At 48.7% G+C, this 20,374-nt stretch overlaps 1 protein-coding gene across 8 annotated transcripts in view; it reads right to left on the reverse strand.

Moving 5' to 3' along the window:
• SCFD1 (sec1 family domain containing 1) overlaps positions 1-19,256 on the reverse strand; it is a 417,399-nt gene extending 398,143 nt beyond the window's left edge. Inside the window, exons 1-4 of one of the 8 annotated variants that reach the window (XM_029599001.1) lie at positions 19,030-19,090; positions 16,241-16,335; positions 13,179-13,249; positions 11,960-11,990 (exon numbers count right to left, since the gene is read on the reverse strand). In XM_029599001.1, coding sequence (XP_029454861.1) covers positions 11,960-11,990; positions 13,179-13,222 — 75 coding nt within the window. In that variant the 5' untranslated portion in view covers positions 13,223-13,249; positions 16,241-16,335; positions 19,030-19,090. Of the gene's footprint in view, positions 1-11,959; positions 11,991-13,178; positions 13,250-16,240; positions 16,336-19,022 lie in introns of all 8 variants that reach the window. The other 7 variants (XM_029599000.1, XM_029599002.1, XM_029599004.1 and 4 more) reach the window with 7 other exon arrangements.
• Positions 19,257-20,374: the final 1,118 nt, after the last annotated feature.

A 20,374-nucleotide genomic window follows, 5' to 3' on the forward strand; every position in this document is an offset into this window, starting at 1 on the left:
CGCGGCTTCTCCTCGCCATTCTTCCTGGAATCCCCGGTCTGGCCTGACGCTGCGGATCCGCCATGTTCCTGATGACGTAAGGGCGCGCGCGCGCGCGCTCCAGAGTTTGTACTGGCAAGGGCGCGAACCTCGGCGGCATCCCCCCGTGACGTCATCCGCTTCCATCTTAAAAGGTCTTTGCTTGCTACTACAAATCGAGTTAGCATGGGGAATTCTTTCTCCGCTGCTCAGCCTCCACCTAGAGGTACCCGCTCCTCGCGGGCCCCGCTCTCTCTTTTTGATTTCAGATTGCTAAGACAGGATCCGGTACTCGCTCCATGAGGGCCTACGTCCCTGAATGCTCAGAAGACTCCTTACTACCTGAACGCGCTCGCAGATGTGAACACTGTGAGTTCTATTACAGAGAGGAACTGGTACTCGCTCCACGAGGGCCTATGTTCCTAATCTCCGAAGACTCCCTTTTGTCTAAGACGTTGTCGCAGGTACGGCGATCGTGAGTCATTACTGCAGATTGCAGATAGGAACTGGTACTCGCTCCACGAGGGCCCATGTTCCTAAATCCTCTCTCAACTCTCTTCTATATCAGAAGCTATTATGTACCTTTATCTTGTGCATTACTATTATAGACTGCAGATAGGAACCGGTACTCGCTCCACGAGGACCTATGTTCCTAAAACCCTCCAGACTCTCTTCTATTCCAGAAGTCATCTCAAACACAGATATTGTGAGTTCTCATTCCAGACTGTATATAGGAACCAGCGCTCACCTACGGCTCCTGTTCCTGAAATTACTGAAGACTCTCTGTTGCATAGAAGCCATTACAGATATCTACAATTGTGAGCGTATCATCTACTACTGGTTATGTATCCAGCATACTCCGTCTACTCACTACAGCTCAGCAACCCAGAGACCGCAATTCCAGTATCTGAGGGACTTCAGCCCTGCCGGGCATATCAGCTCACTACTGCCACCTCTGGTGGTTCTACTTCCTGTCTCCATACTCCAGCCTAGCCGGTGGTCCCTCTCAGGATATCCTCCTGGGGGGCGCTGTCATCTGCCATCGGCCCAGGGATTCACCAATTTACCTCAAGTGTTCATTCCTTACACTACTAGAGCGGTATTGTACGACTGCCACTCTGTGGGAAGCCAACCCACCACAGATCATTAACTCAGCCTACGGAGTATTATAATTGTTAGCTATTCCCATTGGCAGGGTGATCCATAACAGATTGCTAACTCCCTGGTGGACTTATAACAGACTGCTACGCCTAGCAGCAAGGATTGATAACAGATTGTTAACTCCTCCCTCTTCAGGAGGAGATCCATAACTGACTAACTCCTCCCCCTACAGGAGGAGCACGATAACAGATTGCTAACTCTCAGCAGCAGATTTATAACAGATTGCCAACTCCTCCCTTCTGCAGCAGCAGATCTACAACAACTATAAACTACATCTGATTAGACAGTCGAGGCCTTATTTAGATCAGAGTGCCTTCAAAGTCTGTATTGCATTCTTTAGTTTGTAGTCTTACTATAATGCTTTATATTGGGAAATTACTACTTACCTGATAATTTCCTTTTCTTTAGGATAGTCAGATGAAACCACAACAAGTGGGTTATGCACCTCTACCAGCAGATGGAGACGGAGCAATGCTACATCACTGTATATACATACTCCTGCAGAGACATCGGCCTGCTAGTATTCTCTTCAAAAGCCAATTCTGGATAGGCTTACAAAAACTTGATCAATATCAGATAACCATTTCAGTACTCAGCCAACAGGAAACACTGAGCTCAGGCAAAGAATACATCAACACTAGTCTAGGGACTGGCCTAACACTTACCAGCAACCCCTGGAACACATAGCCATGCAGGAGGACCATAGCACAATCATTCGGCAGCCAAGGGAATAAAGCTGGATACATCTGACTATCCTAAAGAAAAGGAAATTATCAGATAAGTAGTAATTTCTCATTTCTTAGAGTCTAGTCAGATGAATCCAGAACCAGTGAGATGTACCCAAGCTACTCCCAAATAGGGTGGGAGGCTGCACGTGGTCCAGTCAAAACTACATGTGCAAAGGCTGCATCCTCACGGGCATGCACATCCAGATGATAATACCTGGAAAAGGTGTGTAAGGAGGACCACGTCACAGCTCAGCAAATGTCGACGGGAGACAACAATCTAAATTCCGCCCATGGCACTGCCTGAGACCTAGTGGAATGAACCCTAACCTGACTAGGCAATGGTTGTTCAGCATCCACATACTCAGCCGTGACCACCGCCTTAATCCAGCAAGTTACTGTAGACCAAGAAGCCGGCTTGCCCTGTTTACTACCACCGTGAAAGACAAAAGGCAATCCATCTTCTGGAAAGGTTTAGAAACTTCCAGAATCCTCACGACATGTCTCTTGACATCCAAGAGTCACAACCAGAGATATTCCTCCCCATTTCTTTCCCTATCCAGAAACGGCAAGGACATGGAGTGATTCAAGTGAAATTCTAAAACAACTTTTGGCAAAAAGGAAGGAACAGTATGCAGTTGTAGCGCCCCTGGAGTCACTCAGAAGACTGGCTCCTGGCAAGACAAGGTTTGCAGCTCAGAAATTCAACACACAGAACAAATCGCCACAAAAAACACAGTTTTCAACATCAGTAAGCACAAGGAAAGTTTACATATTGGTTTAAATTTAGGGCCCGCTAAGAAATCCAAAACCAGATTAAGACTCCACAAGGGAGGATGAAGATGTTTCACTCCTTTCAAGAAACGAGACACGTGGATGAGATGACAAGGAACCACCATTCACCTGACCCCTGAAACAGGCAAGAGCCGCTACTTGCACCTTTAAGGAATTAAGGGTCAACCCTTTATTCAATCCATCCTGCAAAAATTCCAAAATTAGCGGGATCTTAACCGAACGAGGAAGAACACCTCTATCTTCACACCAAGCCTCAAACATTGGCCAAACCTGCACATATGCTAAGGAAGTGGAGAACTTTCTCGTTTGTAGCGAGGTGGCAATATCCACACTTCCTCAAGCAAGCCCTCTCAGGGGCCATACCGTAAGACAAAATCAAGTTGGATCTTTTGTAGGAACAGCTCCCTACTGCAAATGATTCCTGTGCGCCAGAAACCAGAGGGGGGGGAGTCTACCAAGAGCCTTCACATATCCGTATACCATGGTCTCCTGAGCCAATCTGGTGCCAACAGAAGCACCATCCCTCTGTGACCCTCAACCCTCCAAACCATTCTGCCCAACATGGGCCACAGGGGAAAGGCATACAGCAGCTTGTCCTCCGGCCATTCCTGCATGAAAGCATCGATACCCAAGACTTCAGATCTCTCCTGCTGAAGAATCGAGGAACCTTCGCACTGCGAGAAGTTGCCAGCAAGCCTAGAAACAGAAGGCCCCAGTGATCCACTATCAGCTGAAATGCCTCATCTGACAATACCCATTCTCCTGGGTCCACACTCTCCCTGTTGAGAAAGTCTGCTCTCATATTGTCTTTTCCTGCAATGTGCAAGGCCAAGATCTCCTGAAGATGCACTTTCGCCCATTCCATAAGTTGGTCTATCTTCTGCGACCCTTGCTGACTCTTGTTTCTCCCTGCTGACTGATGTAAGCCACTGTTGTTGCATTGACCGACATTATCCAGACCACTCGATCCTGTAACCTGCCACTGAAATGCAAGCATGCCATACGGACCGCCCGTGCTTCCAGCCGATTGATGTTCCACAGAGACTTCTGCACTCCAACGCCCTTGTGCTGTCAGTTCCTGACAGCGAGCTCCCTAACCATGGAGGCTTGCATCTGTCGTGACTACTAACCAGTCCGGTGATTTTAGGTAAACTCCCTTCCTTAGATGATCTGCTTGTAACCATCACTGTAGTTGAGAACAAACCTCCATCGGCAGGTGGAGCCAAATCGAATATTTCTGAGACTGTGGGCACTGAAACCACAGCCCTCAGTCTGAGGAGCCTTGACAATGTACACTCCACTGCCCGCTTCTTCTGTGGGGTAAAGCAGGGAGACACCATGCACATGTCCCAAGGAACACTGCGAAACTCCAGCTCATATCCCTCTCGTATCACCTCCAGGACTCACTGGTCTGATGTGATTTCGATCCACCTCTGATAAAAATAAAGAGAGAGGCGCCCCTCTGTCTCCTGTTCCTGGGGGTTGGTAGGCAAACCTTCATTGGGAGGTTTGGGAGGTTCCACTACCCAAGCCTGTGCCCCCCATCTGGGCTGTCTGGGAGGTTGCATCGGGTGACCAATTCCTCAGTCATAACTGATACCCCTCTGACCGAGGAGCAGGCCAAATCGCAGCCTACATCTGCTACAAAGACGGCTGCTGGCTCCATAACTGCCCTGGAATTCACTCCAGATTCAACCTCCTAAGAGAGAAGTAAACAAGAGCGAACCAGGGAACTACAAGGCGCTGTCTGCAAGGCCATTGCCACTGCTTCAAATGCTTGCTTCAGAATGGCCTCAATCCTTCTATCATGCACATCTTCAAGCCCACTCCTCCCTCCACAGGGATAGTTGTCCACTTGGAGATGGCACAGACAAGCACGGCCACTTTCAGAAAACGGAAATGCTCTCTCACCATTGGGTATAGGCCTTCCAAAACCCAATCCCTTTTGAAATTAGCCTCCAGGGCACCCTACTCAAGATCAATCAATTCTTGAATGGACTCCATAACAGGGAAAAAAAACGAGAGGCTTTATGCAAAGAAACCAAAATGGGATTTTACTTTGACTCAGACATGGAATCTGCCCCAGGTACTCCCAGCATCTTTAATGTTTGGGAAATCAGAGCCAGTAGCTCATCTCTATGAGAGAACTACAACATAGTCCTATATGGTTCCAGTCCCGGAGGAATTTCCCCATCCTCCAGACAGGATCGGCCTCATCATCCATGCCATCCAGATCCCTACCAGGAAGACCTGCTGCCAATCTAGGTGTACTTCGGCACTTTTCAGCAGTACCGGGCGAATGAGAAATCACACCTGCAACTCTGACCTGGCAGGACTGGACAGGGCTGAGGGCTGCACATGAAGAAAGGATTCTAATCCTTAAAAAAATTATACCAAAGAAAAGGCAGAAGGATCCATGACAAAACCAAAAGGCACTTGTGTAGGGCCCTTAACTGACGAACCAGTTGAGTTCCAAGGTCAGGCGCCCCTCCTGACATGTCTTTACCCAGACCCTCATCAGGCTGGGAAGAACCAGGCTTAGCAAAATCAGAGGAAGATAATTCTCCCTGAGCCTTTAGGCAGTGCTGGCACAAGTTAGATGGCACACCAGGCTGAGATGTCCGAATATGACAGGCAGCACAGAGGGAAAGGTGCTTAGGTTTCTTAGCTATAGGTCCATCAGACTTGTCAGTATGCTATGCGTCCAGGTGAATTCACGCTGTAAAATATATACACCCAAAATTTAGTCATCCAAAACTTAGGCGTCCCAAGGCTAGGCGTCCAAAACTTAACGTACAACCAATATGGCACAAACTGTGCACACAGGCAAGAGCCATGCCCAACACAGATGCTGCTATTACCTGGATACCTAAGCAGGCATCGGGCTAAATGTCCAAAAACTGAACGTACAGCCAGATGCACTTGCACGAACCGATGGTCCTGAAAACAGCCGCCTAACGCGTAGGAAAAGGCACGCGAAAACACCACTGCGGCCTACCACGTGGTGCACAGAGAAAAGCCTAAAAGTGTGGCCTAGCCCAAAAGGGCTGCTCAACCCGCCAGGCTACCTACATCCCTTAACCTCCCACTGGAGCAGGAACAAATGTCAGAACGGCATGCCAAGCACAGAAACCGGAGGAAGGAGGAAGCCCTACAAAAAACCCTCCTTCTCTGTCTCTATCTTTTTTTTTTTTTTTTAAACCATACTTGAGCTCAATCATTTCCAGATGAGTACAGAGAGATGGGGAGAGGGCATATACCGTCACCACCACACTCGGCTTCCTGCACCTGTTGCCCCTTCAGCTGTTTTACCAGCTAAGTGCACGTCAGTTGATAAAACCAGCTACCGGACCAAGGCACTCATCTGAAGGACCTCAGAAATCACCTCAGGAATTCTCAATTGGGGGAGGGACCATTTGTTATCACCACAGGAGAACGGGACAAATTACATTTCCTTTTATTTCTCCTCAAACTTGAAGCAGTTCCCAGTAGGGAAATGTATAAGAACATAAGAAATTGCCATACTGGGTCAGACCAAGGGTCCATCAAGCCCAGCATCCTGTTTTCAACAGTGGCCAATCCAGGCTATAAGTACCTGGCAAGTACACAAACACTAAGTAGATCCCATGCTACTGATGCCAGTAGTAGCAGTGGCTATTCTCTAAGACAACTTGATTAATAGCAGTTAATGGATTTCTCCTCCATGAACTTATCCAAACCTTTTTTAAACCCAGCTACACTAACTGCAATAAACACATCCTCTGACAACAAATTCTAGAGCTTAATTGTGCATGGAGTGAAAAAGTTTTCGCTGATTAGTTTTAAATGTGTTACTTGCACGTCTACCATCTGCTGGAGACTGAGAATACTGGCAGGCTGATGTCCCTGCAGGAGTATATATACTGTGATAAGAAAATTATTACTTACCTGCTAATTTTCGTTCCTGTAGTACCATGGATCAGTCCAGACAGTGGGTTATGTCCCCAATCCAGCAGATGGAGTCAGCACAAGCTTTGAGGGGGCGTATCCATATATCCTACTACCCCCTCTGCAGGAGTTCAGTATCGAGTATATCAAAGCCCGAGTAGAAACCCCCGAAGGATCAAGTTTGTGGAAACAGATAATTAAAACAATTGTAACCGCAACAAGTAACTGCAAACATCCTACCAACTTGTAGGGAGTTGTGAAAAACAGCAAAAAAAAGGAAACGACTGTGAAGACACAGAGCACTGTGAACAGGAAATAGCGCAGAGCTGAGCAGGATCAAGAACCCAAAACGTGGTGGGCGTCTGGACTGATCCATGGTACTACAGGAACGAAAATTAGCAGGTAAGTAATAATTTTCTTTTCCCTGTACGTACCTGGATCAGTCCAGACAGTGGGATGTACCCAAGCTTCCCTAAATCGGGTGGGGTCCTGCGAGGCCTGCTCGGAGAACCTGCTCGCCAAAGTGTCCAGAGACCGAAGAGGCGAGGTGCAGACGATAGTGCCTCGAGAACGTGTGCAACGATTTCCAGGTGGCTGCTCTACAAATTTCTTGAGAGGATACCGAGCGAGACTCCGCCCAGGAAGCCGCCTGAGAACGTGTAGAATGCGTGACGATCCCGGGTGGGGGAGTCCGTCCCGCCCCAATGTAGGAAGCAGCAATGCCGGCCTTCAACCATCTGGCAATGGTAGCCTTCGAGGCCCGAGACCCCTTCTTAGGTCCGGCCCAGAGTACGAAGAGATGGTCAGAGATCCGGAACTCATTTGTAGCCTCCAGGTAGAGGCGCAGAGTGCGCTTGACATCCAAGAGACGGAGAGATTTCGGCTCTGAGGAGGAGAAGGACGGCAGCTCCACCGTCTGGTTCACATGGAATGCAGAAACCACCTTCGGAAGGAAGGAGGGAACGGTGCGAAGCAAAACTCCAGAGTCGGAAAAAACGGAGATAAGGCTCTCTACACGACAGAGCCTGCAGCTCCGAGATGCCTCGAGCGGAACAGATGGCCACAAGAAAAACAGTCTTGAGAATGAGATCCTTTATCGTTGCGCTGTGCAGCGGCTCGAACGGTGGTCCCGACAGGGAGCGAAGCACAAGGTTAAGACTCCAGGAGGGACAAGGGTCCCGCAACGGAGGACGCATATGCTTGACACCCTTGAGAAAACGAGCAATGTCAGGATGCTGTAGAAGAGAGCCCCCATCGCTCAACAGCGAACCAAGGGCGGCCACCTGAACCCGTAGGGAATTATAGGCGAGCCCTTTTTCCACTCCCGCCTGTAGAAACTGAAGGATCTGAGGTACAGAAGCCTTAGCGGGTCTCGTGGCCTGGCTGGTACACCACAGCTCGAACACCTTCCAGACCCGAACATAGGCCGCCAACGTCGATGTTTTCCGTGCCCGCAATAGCGTGGATACTACCGCCTCCGGGTAGCCCCGACGCCGGAGGCGGCGCCTCTCAAAAGCCAGGCTGCAAGACAGAAGAGTTCTGCCTGCTCGAAAAATACCGGGCCCTGATGTAGGAGCTGGGGGAGGTGCCCCAGCCTGATTGGCCCGTCGATCACCAGCTGTAGCAGGTCTGCAAACCAGGGTTGCCTGGGCCATTCCGGAGCGACGAAGACCACGGTCCCCTGATGGCTTTCTATTCTGCGGAGCATCCTGCCCACCAGGGGCCACGGTGGAAAAGCGTAGAGCAGAAGATGTGGGGGCCACGGAAGGACCAGGGCATCCACTCCCTCCGCGCCGCGCTCTCTCCGGCGACTGAAGAAGCGTGGAGCCTTGGAGTTGAGAGCGGACACCATCAGATCCAGGTGGGGGGCCCCCCACCGATGGACGATAAGTTGCATCGCTTTGTCGGAGAGAGACCACTCTCCTGGGTCCAGCAGTTGACGACTGAGGAAGTCCGCCTGGACGTTGTCCACCCCGGCGATGTGCGAGGCCGCTAGCCGGACGAGATGACGCTCCGCCCATTGCATCAGTAGCGCCGCCTCGAGCGCGACCTGTGGGCTGCGCGTGCCTCCTTGTCGGTTGATGTAGGCCACGGTGGTAGCGTTGTCCGATAGAATTCTGACTTCCCGGTTCCGAAGAAGCGGGAGGAAATGTCGCAGAGCTAGCCGGACCGCTCTGGTTTCCAGACGGTTGATTGACCACTTCGCCTCCACCGCGGACCACGTCCCCTGCGTGGAGCTTCGATCGCATACTGCACCCCAGCCTGCTAGACTGGCATCGGTAGTCACCACCACCCAATTTGGCAGATCGAGGGACATGCCTCGGGCCAGGTTCGGCGGATCCAACCACCAGCCCAGACTGTCCCTGGCATTCTGCGGGAGCGGGAGAATCATCTGGTAGTCCTGTGATACTGGTTTCCACCGGGAGAGGAGCGCCCACTGTAAGGTCCTGAGCTGCGCGAAAGCCCAAGGTACAAGGTCGATGGTGGACCCCATCACTCCCAGGAGTTGTAGGTAGTCCCAGGAGGTGGGCTCTGGTAATGCAGAGAACCGTCGTGTGTGATCCCGCAAGGATTGAGCCTTGTCCTGGTGCAGAAAAACTTTGCCCAGTAGGGTGTCGAAGGTCGCCCCCAAGAAATCCAAGCGTTGCGAGGGAGTGAGGGAGCTCTTGGAGAAGTTCACTACCCATCCCAGGGAATGTAGAAACCGTACTACTCGAGTCACCACTGAGCGTCCATGATTGAATGACTTCGCTCAGATGAGCCAATCGTCCAGATAAGGATGAACCAGGATGCCTTCCTTCCGGAGAGCTGCAGCCACGACTATCATGATCTTGGTGAAGGTGTGCGGCGCCGTCGCCAATCCGAACGGGAGAGCCGTGAACTGAAAATGCTGGTCCAGGATTTTGAAACGAAGGAAACGGTGGTGGTCCGGGCGGATGGGAATGTGCAGGTAGGCCTCCGTTAAGTCCAGGGAGGCGAGAAACTCCCCCCGATGTACCGCCGCAATCACTGACCGGAGCGTTTCCATGCGGAACCGAACGACTCGAAGGGATTTGTTGACTTCCTTGAGGTCTAGTATAGGCCGGAAGGGACCGTCCTTCTTTGGCACGACGAAATAGATGGAATAGTGGCCCGAGCCCACCTCTCCGAAGGGCACGGGCGCAATAGCGCCAATCTCCCGGAGTCTGTCCAGAGTCAGCTGCACTGCCCTTCTTTTGAGGTCCGAGCCACAGGGAGAAAAGATGAACCTTCCCTGCGGGGGGCGGACAAATTCCAATGCGTCGCCGTGTTTTATGGTATCCAGGACCCACTGGTCCGAGGTGATCCGCGCCCACTCCGCGTAGAAAAACGTTAGCCGGCCCCCAATCCTGGGGACAGGGGAGTGGGCGAGACTGGCATCATTGTGAAGACTTGTTAGAAGAGTTCCCGGGTCCGGGAGTAGTGCGTGCGGGCCGACGCCCGCGAAAGGAGCGCGACCAGGGCTGAGACCTGGGGGTGGATGGCCGGGCGCCCGCCTGTCTGTATCCCCTGTAGCGCCGCTGCGCTCTGGCTCTGGTCCGAGAAGAAGAAAACGCTCTGGATGGACGAAACCGATCCTCCGGCAGCCGATGAACAGCGTTCTCCCCCAGGGACTTGATGATCTAATCCAAATCCTCCCCGAAGAGGAACTTGCCCCTGAAGGGGAGAGAGCCCAGACTGGACTTCGAGGACGTATCTGCCGCCCAGTTGCGTAGCCATAGTAGTCGGCGTGCCGCCACTACTGATACCATGGATCTTGCGAGGACCCGAAAAAGATCGTACGAGGCGTCCGCCCCATACGCCACTGCGGCCTCCAGCCGATCCGCCTGGGCAGCCTCATCGGCTGGCAGATTCTGAGACGTGAGGAGCTGTTGTACCCAAAGGAGAATAGCCCGCTGGGCAAGCGAACTGCACATCACCGCCCGCATGCCTAGCGCGGAGACCTCGAAGACCCGCTTAAGGAAAACCTCCAACTTACGATCCTGTGTGTCTCGCAATGCCGCACCTCCCGTTACTGGGATAGTCGTCCTCTTCGTGACCGCCGACACTGCGGAGTCCACCTTTGGGACCTTGATGAGGTCCAGAAAATCTTCAGGGAGCGGGTACAGCTTTTCCATCGCCCGGCTGCTCTTCAGGGAGGCCTCCGGGGTGTCCCATTCCCTGGTGAGAAGTTGTAAAAACGAGTCATGGATAGGAAAAGCCCGAGCCCTCGGCCGAAGCACCGCCAGGACCGGATCTCCCTTCTTTGAGGAGGTGACGACAGCGGGAGCCACTGGAGCAGGCGGGTCCGGTGGAGGGTCCAAATCTAATTCCTGAATGATCTGCGGGATGAGGTCGTCCAGTTCTTCCCTCTAGAAGAGGCGTAGGGTACGCGGATCATCCCCTTCTTGCGTGCTGTCCCCTTGGCCCCCGTCCGGGAGGTCAGGTCCCTGTCCCGCTGGGTCGGGCACCGCCCCCACTGCCGCTGGCGCCGAATGGACCCGAGTAGGAGGACGTGAGGCCCCCGCTCCCGAAGGGTCGGGGGGGGGCCGGCGCCGTGGGCGACATCCGTGGGATCTTTGGGGGGGGGGGGGTCCCACCGGTGTGTCCAGTCCCTGTAGATAAGCGGTATGCATGAGCAGGATAAACTCCGGAGAGAATCCCGGCCTGCCCGGGTGCGTTTCGAGGGGCGGCGAGGTTCCTGCTCCCTGGCTCTGGGTGCTTGGCTCCTGCACCAGAATGGGGGGGGCGCCCCCGCTTGTAGAGTCTTCCCGAGAGACGTTCTCCCTCGTGGCCTGCGCCTCCAGGCGCTCAGAATGTAAGCTGGCCCCCGTTCCCGCCAAAACTGGCGGAGTGGCCGGCCCGCGCCGCCCGGGCAAAAAAGAAAATTCAGTAAGGGACTGTGAGGTACCTTCCCCCCCGGGAAGGCATCGTGCACAGATGCCCTCCCGGGAAATCCTGGACCCCGGGTCGCCGCAGGCCGCACAGCGCGATGGCCGCAGCATCGGGATTGCCGGGGGAGAGATGAAAAACGGCGGCAAAAAAGAGCAAAAGCCTCGGGGGGGGGGGGCCACGCGCACGAAAGCGCCGCTGCGGGGGGGCCCGGGCGGCCCGCACTGCCCGCTGTCCGAAATTACAGGAGGGTGCCGCGGGGGGGCCTTCCCGGCCACACAACCCGCCCCAGAAGTCTTTCCCAAGCGCGGCAGCAGCCCACGAGGAGCTGCAAAATGGCCGCGGGTGAGTGAAGAAAAACGAAGAGGCCGGCTCCACCGGCTTTCGCGGGCACCGGGAGCTGTGCTGTGAAGAAAAACTACAGAGGAATAAAACTTACTTACCCCTGCTGCAACGACAAAGAAAACAGCACGGCTGCAGAAAAGAGACAGGAGAGATAAGTCACTCCCCAAAAGGTGAAAGGACCCTGCTTTACTTTTTTTTTTAAACTTTATACAAGACTTGATACAAACTTGATCCAGAGAAAAAGGCAGCAAAATAATCAAGCAAAAGAAGTGAGAAAGAAGGAAAAGGAGGAGAAGCCTGATTCCCCTACTCGCATCTGCTGGAGTCAGAAGATACTGAACTCCTGCAGAGGGGGTAGTAGGATATATGGATACGCTCCCTCAAAGCTTGTGCTGACTCCATCTGCTGGATTGGGGACATAACCCACTGTCTGGACTGATCCAGGTACGTACAGGGAAGTCAGCTTTGCTCCGTCTCCATCTGCTAGAAGTGCATAACCCACTGGTTCTGGATTCATCTGACTAGCCACTAAGAAAGTAGATTTACCATTTAACATTTTCCACAGGCTGCCGATAATGCAGAATGTAGTAGCTAGGATAGCCACCAGTAGTGCTAAAAGAGCCAGTTCTATTCCTCTTCTTCAACCGGTTACATTGGCTGCCAGTGGCAACTAGAGCTAAGGTAAAAATTTTGATGTTGGTTTTCCAGGAAATGTGGCATAAGGGACCCCCACAGTTAGCAGATAGGTTGATTTGGTACAAGTCAACAAGAGAACTTTGATCCTCTCAGTGCTGTTTACTGAAGATGCCTTCTCTGAAATATGAGATTGTCTCATAATAAGGCCTATAACAAGGGCATTTTCAATGACTGCCCTGATGCTAAGGAATAGTTTGCTCGCTGAAGTACATCAAGAGCTGAACTTTCTCAGATTTTGATAAAGGGTCAAGGCTTTTTATTTTCCAACTTAATGTACAAAAGCTAATCAAGCTAGTAATATTGTTTATTTTTTGATGCTTTGCAGTGTGGATTTCCGTCATGTAAGTGTAACTGATGTTCTCTCATGTTTTATGATAATTTTATACTTAACCTGATCTATACCCCTTCGTACATTACTATAGGACCAGGGAGGTCATATAGAATTTTTTTTTTTTTAATAAATATTTTGTGCAACAAATATATGCTTCAGGTTTGGTTTGTTTACAAGACAATTACATTTTAAGCAAATTATCAGAGCACGAACATCTGCTTTAATTAGTTAATATTTCCATCATGTGCTCATAATTAAAAGTAGTTCTTAATTATCATTAATCCTTTTACCTTCCATATTGGCTCTCCTGTGCTGGTTTTAACTGGGGGCACATTGAAATTCAGCATCCGCTTCAGTGCAACTGAAATATATATTTTAAAAAGTTATATCATTACAATGTAACATATCAGCATCAAATTCCACAGCAGAGATTCCCAAACCTTTCCTATTAACCCCACATCCAGTCTAGTTCTCAGTATATCCACGAGATATTTTCATAGAATGGAAACCCAGTACATGCACCTTTATCACACATATTCATCATGGATACCCTAAAACCCCCAACTAGATGTGGGGCAATAGGACAAGTTTACACAGATGTAACAAATTGTGTAGACGACTCCCAGGAAATCAAGGAGGAAGTGGTAGAGAGCAATGAACTGCATAATGCCAGCAAATCTGTAATGAGATTCTTAGTACATAAACTAAAACAAACCCTATATTAGTAATACAGAGGCAGCAGAGGAAGAGCACAAAACCCTGTCAGATATCAGTCACTAACACTTAACTAAATGAGACAATTAATCACACAAGAGGCAGAAATAAATCTTCATTAGGCATTGCTCAACAGAGGGTTAATCAGAATATAAAATACTGACCAAACTACAATACAAGGAACCTGGAAGTTTTACTTTAAGTTATTCAGGATAAGCTACTCTTTATTATGTTATCTGTTTCAGTCAACTTGCCCTCTACAGACAGCAGGATAAATAAGCCATAACAAGTGGGTGACATCATCCAACAGTGACAACATGGATCCCAACTCTCAGAGCCACCTCTCAAGCCCCTCGACCTATTTAAGAGTTTAAGCTTAGTAGTCAACTCTTTAGGAAGGCGGGTGGGTATGGCTGATTTATCCTGTCTACAGATAACCCCCCGTTACAAGTAAGAAACTTTGCTTTCTCTGTCAACAAGCCAAATGAAATCAACCATAACCAGTGGTTAAGTTAAGGGCTGCCTTGTGGAGCAACTTACCGAACAATGTGGACCCCAACCCAATGAAGACTGGACTACCGAGTAAACAGTCTGCACATGGTCATCCCTTATCACCTCCAGCACCCACTGGTCTGTCACGATCTTGACCCACCTCCAATAAAAATTAGATAGATGACCTATCTCCATATCTCGGAGGAGGGTCACCACACCTTTATTGTGAGGCTCAGGATGTTCCACTTCCTGAGCCTGTGTCCCATCTGGGCTGCCTGGGACGAAAAGCCTGAGATCTAACCAAAGGTCGAGTCCTCTGGTAAGTAGCTCCTCTATAGGGTCAAATATGCCTGTTTTTCCTGCAGCAACCAAATCCCCTGAGTTTTCAGGTGTAGTACATGTGCGCCCCAGCTGTGAGTGGACGTATCTGTTGTGCTTCGGATTTGATAATCCGGAGAACAAAACAGTGCTCCCATCCATAGAACTTGGGAGGAGAGCCACCAATCTATATCAGAGGTCATGGGATGAGTCTTAAAAATTCAACAAGACATTGGCTGGCTGTGCTGAGACCATTGAGCTTTTAGTCCCCACTGTAGTCAACGCATATGATGACAAGTGTGTGGTACCACAAAAAGGGCTGCTGTCATATGACCCAACATTGTGAGAATTTGGCAAGCTGATGCACTGGAGTGATTCTTATTGCAAAGGCCAGTTCATGGAAAGTCTGTATTCGTTCCTTTGGAAGGAAGGCTCTGCAGAGCTTGGTGTTTATCAGTGCCCCAATGAACTGAAGGATTTGGGTGGGAACCTGGTGTGACTTTTCATAGTCGATTATGCATCCCAACTTGTCTAAGCAGATTATGGTCTGCTGTAGGTGTAAAAGGAATGTTTTTGGTTTCGAGGAGACTAGGAGCCAATCGTCCAGATAGGGAAATATTTTAATGCCTTTCCTGCGAAAATGGGCCACAGCCACCACTAGGCATTTTGTGAACACTCTGGGAGCTGATAAGCCAAATGGGAGTACCTTGTATTTATAATGTGTCTTGTTCACTTGAAAGCAAAGGTACCTCCATGAGACCAAATGCATTGGGATATGAGCATAGGCATCTTTGAGATCCAAAAAGCACATCCAATCGTTGGGTTGCAGAAATGGTAGAATGGTTTTGAGAGATGTCATCTTGAATATTTCCTTCTGGATAAATTTGTTGAAAGCTCAAAGATCTAGAATAGTCTGAGGCCCCCCTCCCCCTTTCTTGGGAATGAGGAAGTAATGGGAATAAAACCACTGATTGTGTTGCCTGTGAGCCAGAGGTTGTATGGCATTCTGATCTAAAAGTACTTGCACTTCCTTGTGAAGATCTAGGTTTCTGCAATCTGCTTGTGAATGAGGTAGATGGGGTAGGCAAGGGGTGTACGGAAATTCAGTTGATAACCATTCTTTACAATACTGAGAACCCATCGGTCCGATGTTTTGGATGACCATTCTTGAGGATATCCTTCCCCCCACTTTTAATGTTGATTGTGGCCTTGCTCTGCTCAAACATTTTGTTGAGACTTCTGGGTTGAGCTCTGTGCTGTTTTTGTTGGCGTGGTGCTCTCTGGTGATTCCTTGCCTGTGGTTGTTGAGGCTGCTGTCTCTGGGACTGGTAAGTTGGTGCATGATAGGGCGTAAATTGCTTGTATTGGCGACATTAGTAGAATGGTCATTTGTAGGCATAATATCGTTTAGAGTGGTATTGTTCCATTGGGCATGTGAGCGATGATACTGCTACACTATGCTCTTTCAATTGTGAGACAGTTTCATGCAACCTGTCCCCAAAAAAATTATCCCCTTTGCAAGGGAGGTCAGCGAGCTTTTCATGGACATTGTCCCTTATGGTGCTCGCTCTGAGCTAGGCAATTCGACGGGCTGCTATGGCGGCTGCTGACATTCTTGTGGAAGTATCGAAGGCTTCATAGACTATTCTTAATAGATGGCATAAGCCTTCCTCTATGACTGATTTGAGTTTGCATTTGGTTATTAGTACTAGAAGGTCTTCCTTGTGTCAATCCTTGTAAACACATACAAATATTGAGTGATATAAAATTGGTCTTGCACACTGGAACATTTTCTTGCCAAAGTCGTCTAGGTATTTGCTGTCTCTACCTGGTGGAGTATTAGATTACAGTCTTGTCTTCTTGGCTTCCTTCATTGCAGATTCGACAGCGACAGATGCATGTGGTAGTTGTACTCGCAGGTCTCTAAACGTAAAAGGGAAAGGCCTCAGCTAGAAGAACCCTTAATAAAAAGACATAAATCCTGCCAAGAGCCACACGTCCAATCCAGATCACATAGAGAACAAGCTCCTCCATCCTCCTGGCAGCGCTACTAAGAAAGACTCTATCTGAGACTAGCCTGCCACATGGAACAGAACGACATATTTACAGAACCAAGGGGAAGGAGACATCCTTGCAAACAATGTCACAGATATCAGACATTCTAAAAAACTTTTTTGCATCAATGCCAGACCCCTTTGAAGAGCAGGGTTCATTAAGCAAATCTGATGACATCTTGGCAAGATCTCTACCGTCTTCCCCCCCAGGAAAATGAAGGTGCAGAAGAAACTACCGGCATGTGCCTAGTCCGGTAGACTCGGAGGCAGAAGTGTATGTCCCTGCCTCTCCACCAACATCTCTCCTGGATCATTTACAGGGATACCTTCAGATCCAACAGAAGGGCTGCCTGAAACTTCTTACCCCCTCCCCCTGAAGATTTAACTTATTCATAGTTCATAGAAAAGGTAGACTCCTTCCTAAGGATTGAAACAAAAATGTACCAGATCCAAGGGTGGAAGTACATGGAATCTTAAAGATCTTCAATATTCCATCAGAGCCTACAGCATTACCTCTCCATGCAGATCTCACTGTTTTCTGTTTTAACCTCTCAGGGACATAGAAACTTCCAGTGATTATCCCATAAGTGATGTCTTTCATCACTTGAATAACCAGAAAGGACATGGGTCCAGTTGGCAGGAAGTAGATTTCAATTGAGAAATTAGTGTCTGAACCTCTGTTTATGAAATTGGCTCAAAATGGATCCAAACAACTGGTGGTGTATCAACCTTTATAACAGTTTTAACATCCCAGACAGAAAGAGATAATTGAAGAGTAATAACTTTGTTTTCAAAATAATTTGCTAGACATTCACAGTCAATGGTTGCACACTCCTTCTCAACTGGATTCAACAGTTTTTTCACCATATAAAACAAACTCCCTAAGTTGATTAATGGAGCTTTTATGCCTCCATTCTAGTTTGTCTTATTCTGCTCTTATAATCTCTTAAAAGGGCCAGACATGATTCTTTATTACATGGGGTGGATTGCTTATGCTACCCCATCTCAACCTTCTGAAGCTCTCTTTTCTGAATAATTCATATGTGAACCAGGGGGAAATTCTCTTATCATGCCTGGAGGAAGTCAATCAATCTTAGAGGGGCCACACTATCATGTGTTTTAATGAGGGATGCCATCAATCAACCAAATCAGTGACACCCATATTATCTAGCCTTTCAAAAGTGTAACCTCCAGCTATTTTGAAAAACATACAAGTCTACCTTGGATCTAATAGTTTCTAACTGTCCTTGATTAATTGCTCTTGAAGGTTTTATCCTTAAGGAAAATAATGCTAGACCAATGGTCCTTTATGCATTGATTTCTCATCATTTGTGTTAGCAAAACTGACAAAACATACTCCACCATATAAAACTCATTCATTTTTTTTCCAAATTTTATACCACAGTCATGTCCCTCCTCCTCCATCCAATGAAAGGCTGCTTAGATGCATAGGGAGAGGAATAGCCAGCAGGAAGAGGAGGTGATATTGCCACTGTACAAAAGTCTCTGGTGAGACCTCATTTGGTGTACTGTGTACATTAGACTGCAATTTTAATAGGATTTTAACATGAACAGAGCTCATTCAGAGGGAAACGAATAAAATGGTCAATGGTCTTCATCATAAAGCACATAGGGCCTCACGTTTATCCTGGAGGAAAACGGGAAATATTTAAATACCTCCAAGGAATACACAGGATGCAGGCCTCTTTCAATAGAAAGGAGGCTCAAACATGAGGATCATGGGGACAGGGGATCTGAGGGTGAGGAAGGGACTATAAAACTGAACAAGAGATGTGGACAGGCAGACTGGATGGGTTGTATGGTCTTTATTTGCTATCATATTTGATGTTTCAAGGTATTCTCAGATGCATACAGTATCCTCTTAATGAATAAACAGAAAAATAGAAGTGACAGCCTGGCCTCATTTCACTTCGGCATACACACAGCAGGTTTCTAACTGAAAACACAGCAGAAGCTATCCTAAATGAAGCAGCAATTGAGAAGCTTTGCCTTGAGCCATGACCAACAAGTAAGAATTGCTCTGCGTAAGCCCGAATCATTTTCCTTACCCTAATACCCACCCCCCAAGGTATTAGGGGTGTCCAACGCTGCCTACAGCTTGCACCTCAACTCAGCAGCATCTACGCCCTCAAACCTCTAGAATAGCATGGGTTCTACCCCTCGCCCCCGACTGCGGCACTACAGTCTCCAGCACTCTGGACCACTTTTAATTTCACCCCCCGCACTTTAGTCTCCAGCGCTCCGGACTACTTTTAATGTCTCCTGCAAACCACGGACCCAGACAGCCACTAAGTCTCCTCCCAGTACGTGGCCAAGTCTGCTCTCTGCTCTAGAGGACTCGGGAAACCAGAGAGTGCTACAAATCCAAGTAGTGCCTGATGAATCCGTCTGCAGAAACAGCAATAGCAGACTCCTAGTGCCAAAACACTATAGTTGCCTCCAAGTGTTTCCTATCTACCTCTCCTCAGACCAACCTAGAACAGCTGCAGCACTACAGGCCCCAGAGAAATGCCAGGTGAGAACCTAGGAACGTACTTCTCACCTGTTTGTTTTTCTCGAATAGAAGCCGCCATCTTTCACCTCCAGCCATTCGCTGCCTCGTGGTGACGTAGCACCAAATGACGTGGCACCAACGCCAACTCCCAGAGAATGAGTCTTGTTATTGGCTGAGAAAGATGTGAACCAGAATGCGTTCCAAGCCTCTGTCTGACTTACAAACTGTGTGACACCGTCTAATAGAGTGGGCTATCTCACTCCCAGTTGGGCTACTTTTCTTCCCTTAGTGCGGAAATATTGTTTTGTGCGTGTTGGGCTAGTTATGCGCTGGACGACTGGGTAGCTGCGTGCTAACAGCGCTCTATATTTCTGGTGCCTTTTTCTTTGCATCGGGCAGCCCAGCCAGCAGTCGCAGATTGATGACACTTAGCAGCAGCAACAGCCAATTAGAGGTGACAGGAAAAGCAGAGCAATTGCAGAAGGCGACTTTTGCTGCAGAATACGGAAGGAAGAGGGTAGTGTAGGCGGTTGCACATAGTGAGAGTTATTTCAGCATATCTCTATCATGCTGTTCTCAGTTTTTGATTAAAACAAGAGTTTTCATCTTTGAACCTGTTGAATTCTCCCCTTATCTGCGTCCTGAACCTTCTGATGTCCCCACTTTAACTAGTGATCCTAACCAACTCCTGCCTGGGAAAGGGAAACAGAGATAAGAAGTGCAATTGAGGGAAGAAGTCTTTTTTATGTCTTAAGATTTTAATACTATCAAGTTCAACCTCCCCTATCCCTACAAACGTTGAAGCAGCTGCAAGTGGAGAGCAACTACAACATTGCTCTCGGCTTCCACGGCAGGGAGAAAAAGGGAATTGGATTTAGAGAATAACCAATGAGGGCCCTGACAGTGTGGTCTGAACTACTGATACGCAGAAATAAGGGAAAAAGCATAGGACTGCTTCTATGGCCAATTCCATAAGCAATGCACATCAAACAGCACTGTCTGAATTTTCAAGAAAGCTCATCACTCAGTAAAAATGTTCTAGCAGTATTTTTTTATGGCTCATCATAAGGCTTTGTTGATAACTTCACGGAGCAGCAGTTGCTACTATAAGAAGCTTGCTGGACAGACTGGATGGTCCATTTGGTCCTTTTCTGCCTTCATTGTTATGTATGTTACTATACATTTTCTATCTCACCTGCCATTCTGTCCATCTGCACTGTCCACTGCTCTTAAACTTAAGTTTTCTTCCCCTCATCCTGCCGTTTCCACTATCCCTGACATCATATCAGCATTGTCACTATCAGCACACCTCTGTCTACTTTCTCCATATTCTCCTGCTCCTCCTACTTTCAGATGGAGATATCAGTTCTAATCCTGGCTCTTCAAAGCAATT

The sequence above is a fragment of the Rhinatrema bivittatum genome, chromosome 4 (genome assembly GCF_901001135.1).
Source record: "Rhinatrema bivittatum chromosome 4, aRhiBiv1.1, whole genome shotgun sequence".
In the NCBI taxonomy this organism is placed as follows: domain Eukaryota; kingdom Metazoa; phylum Chordata; class Amphibia; order Gymnophiona; family Rhinatrematidae; genus Rhinatrema; species Rhinatrema bivittatum.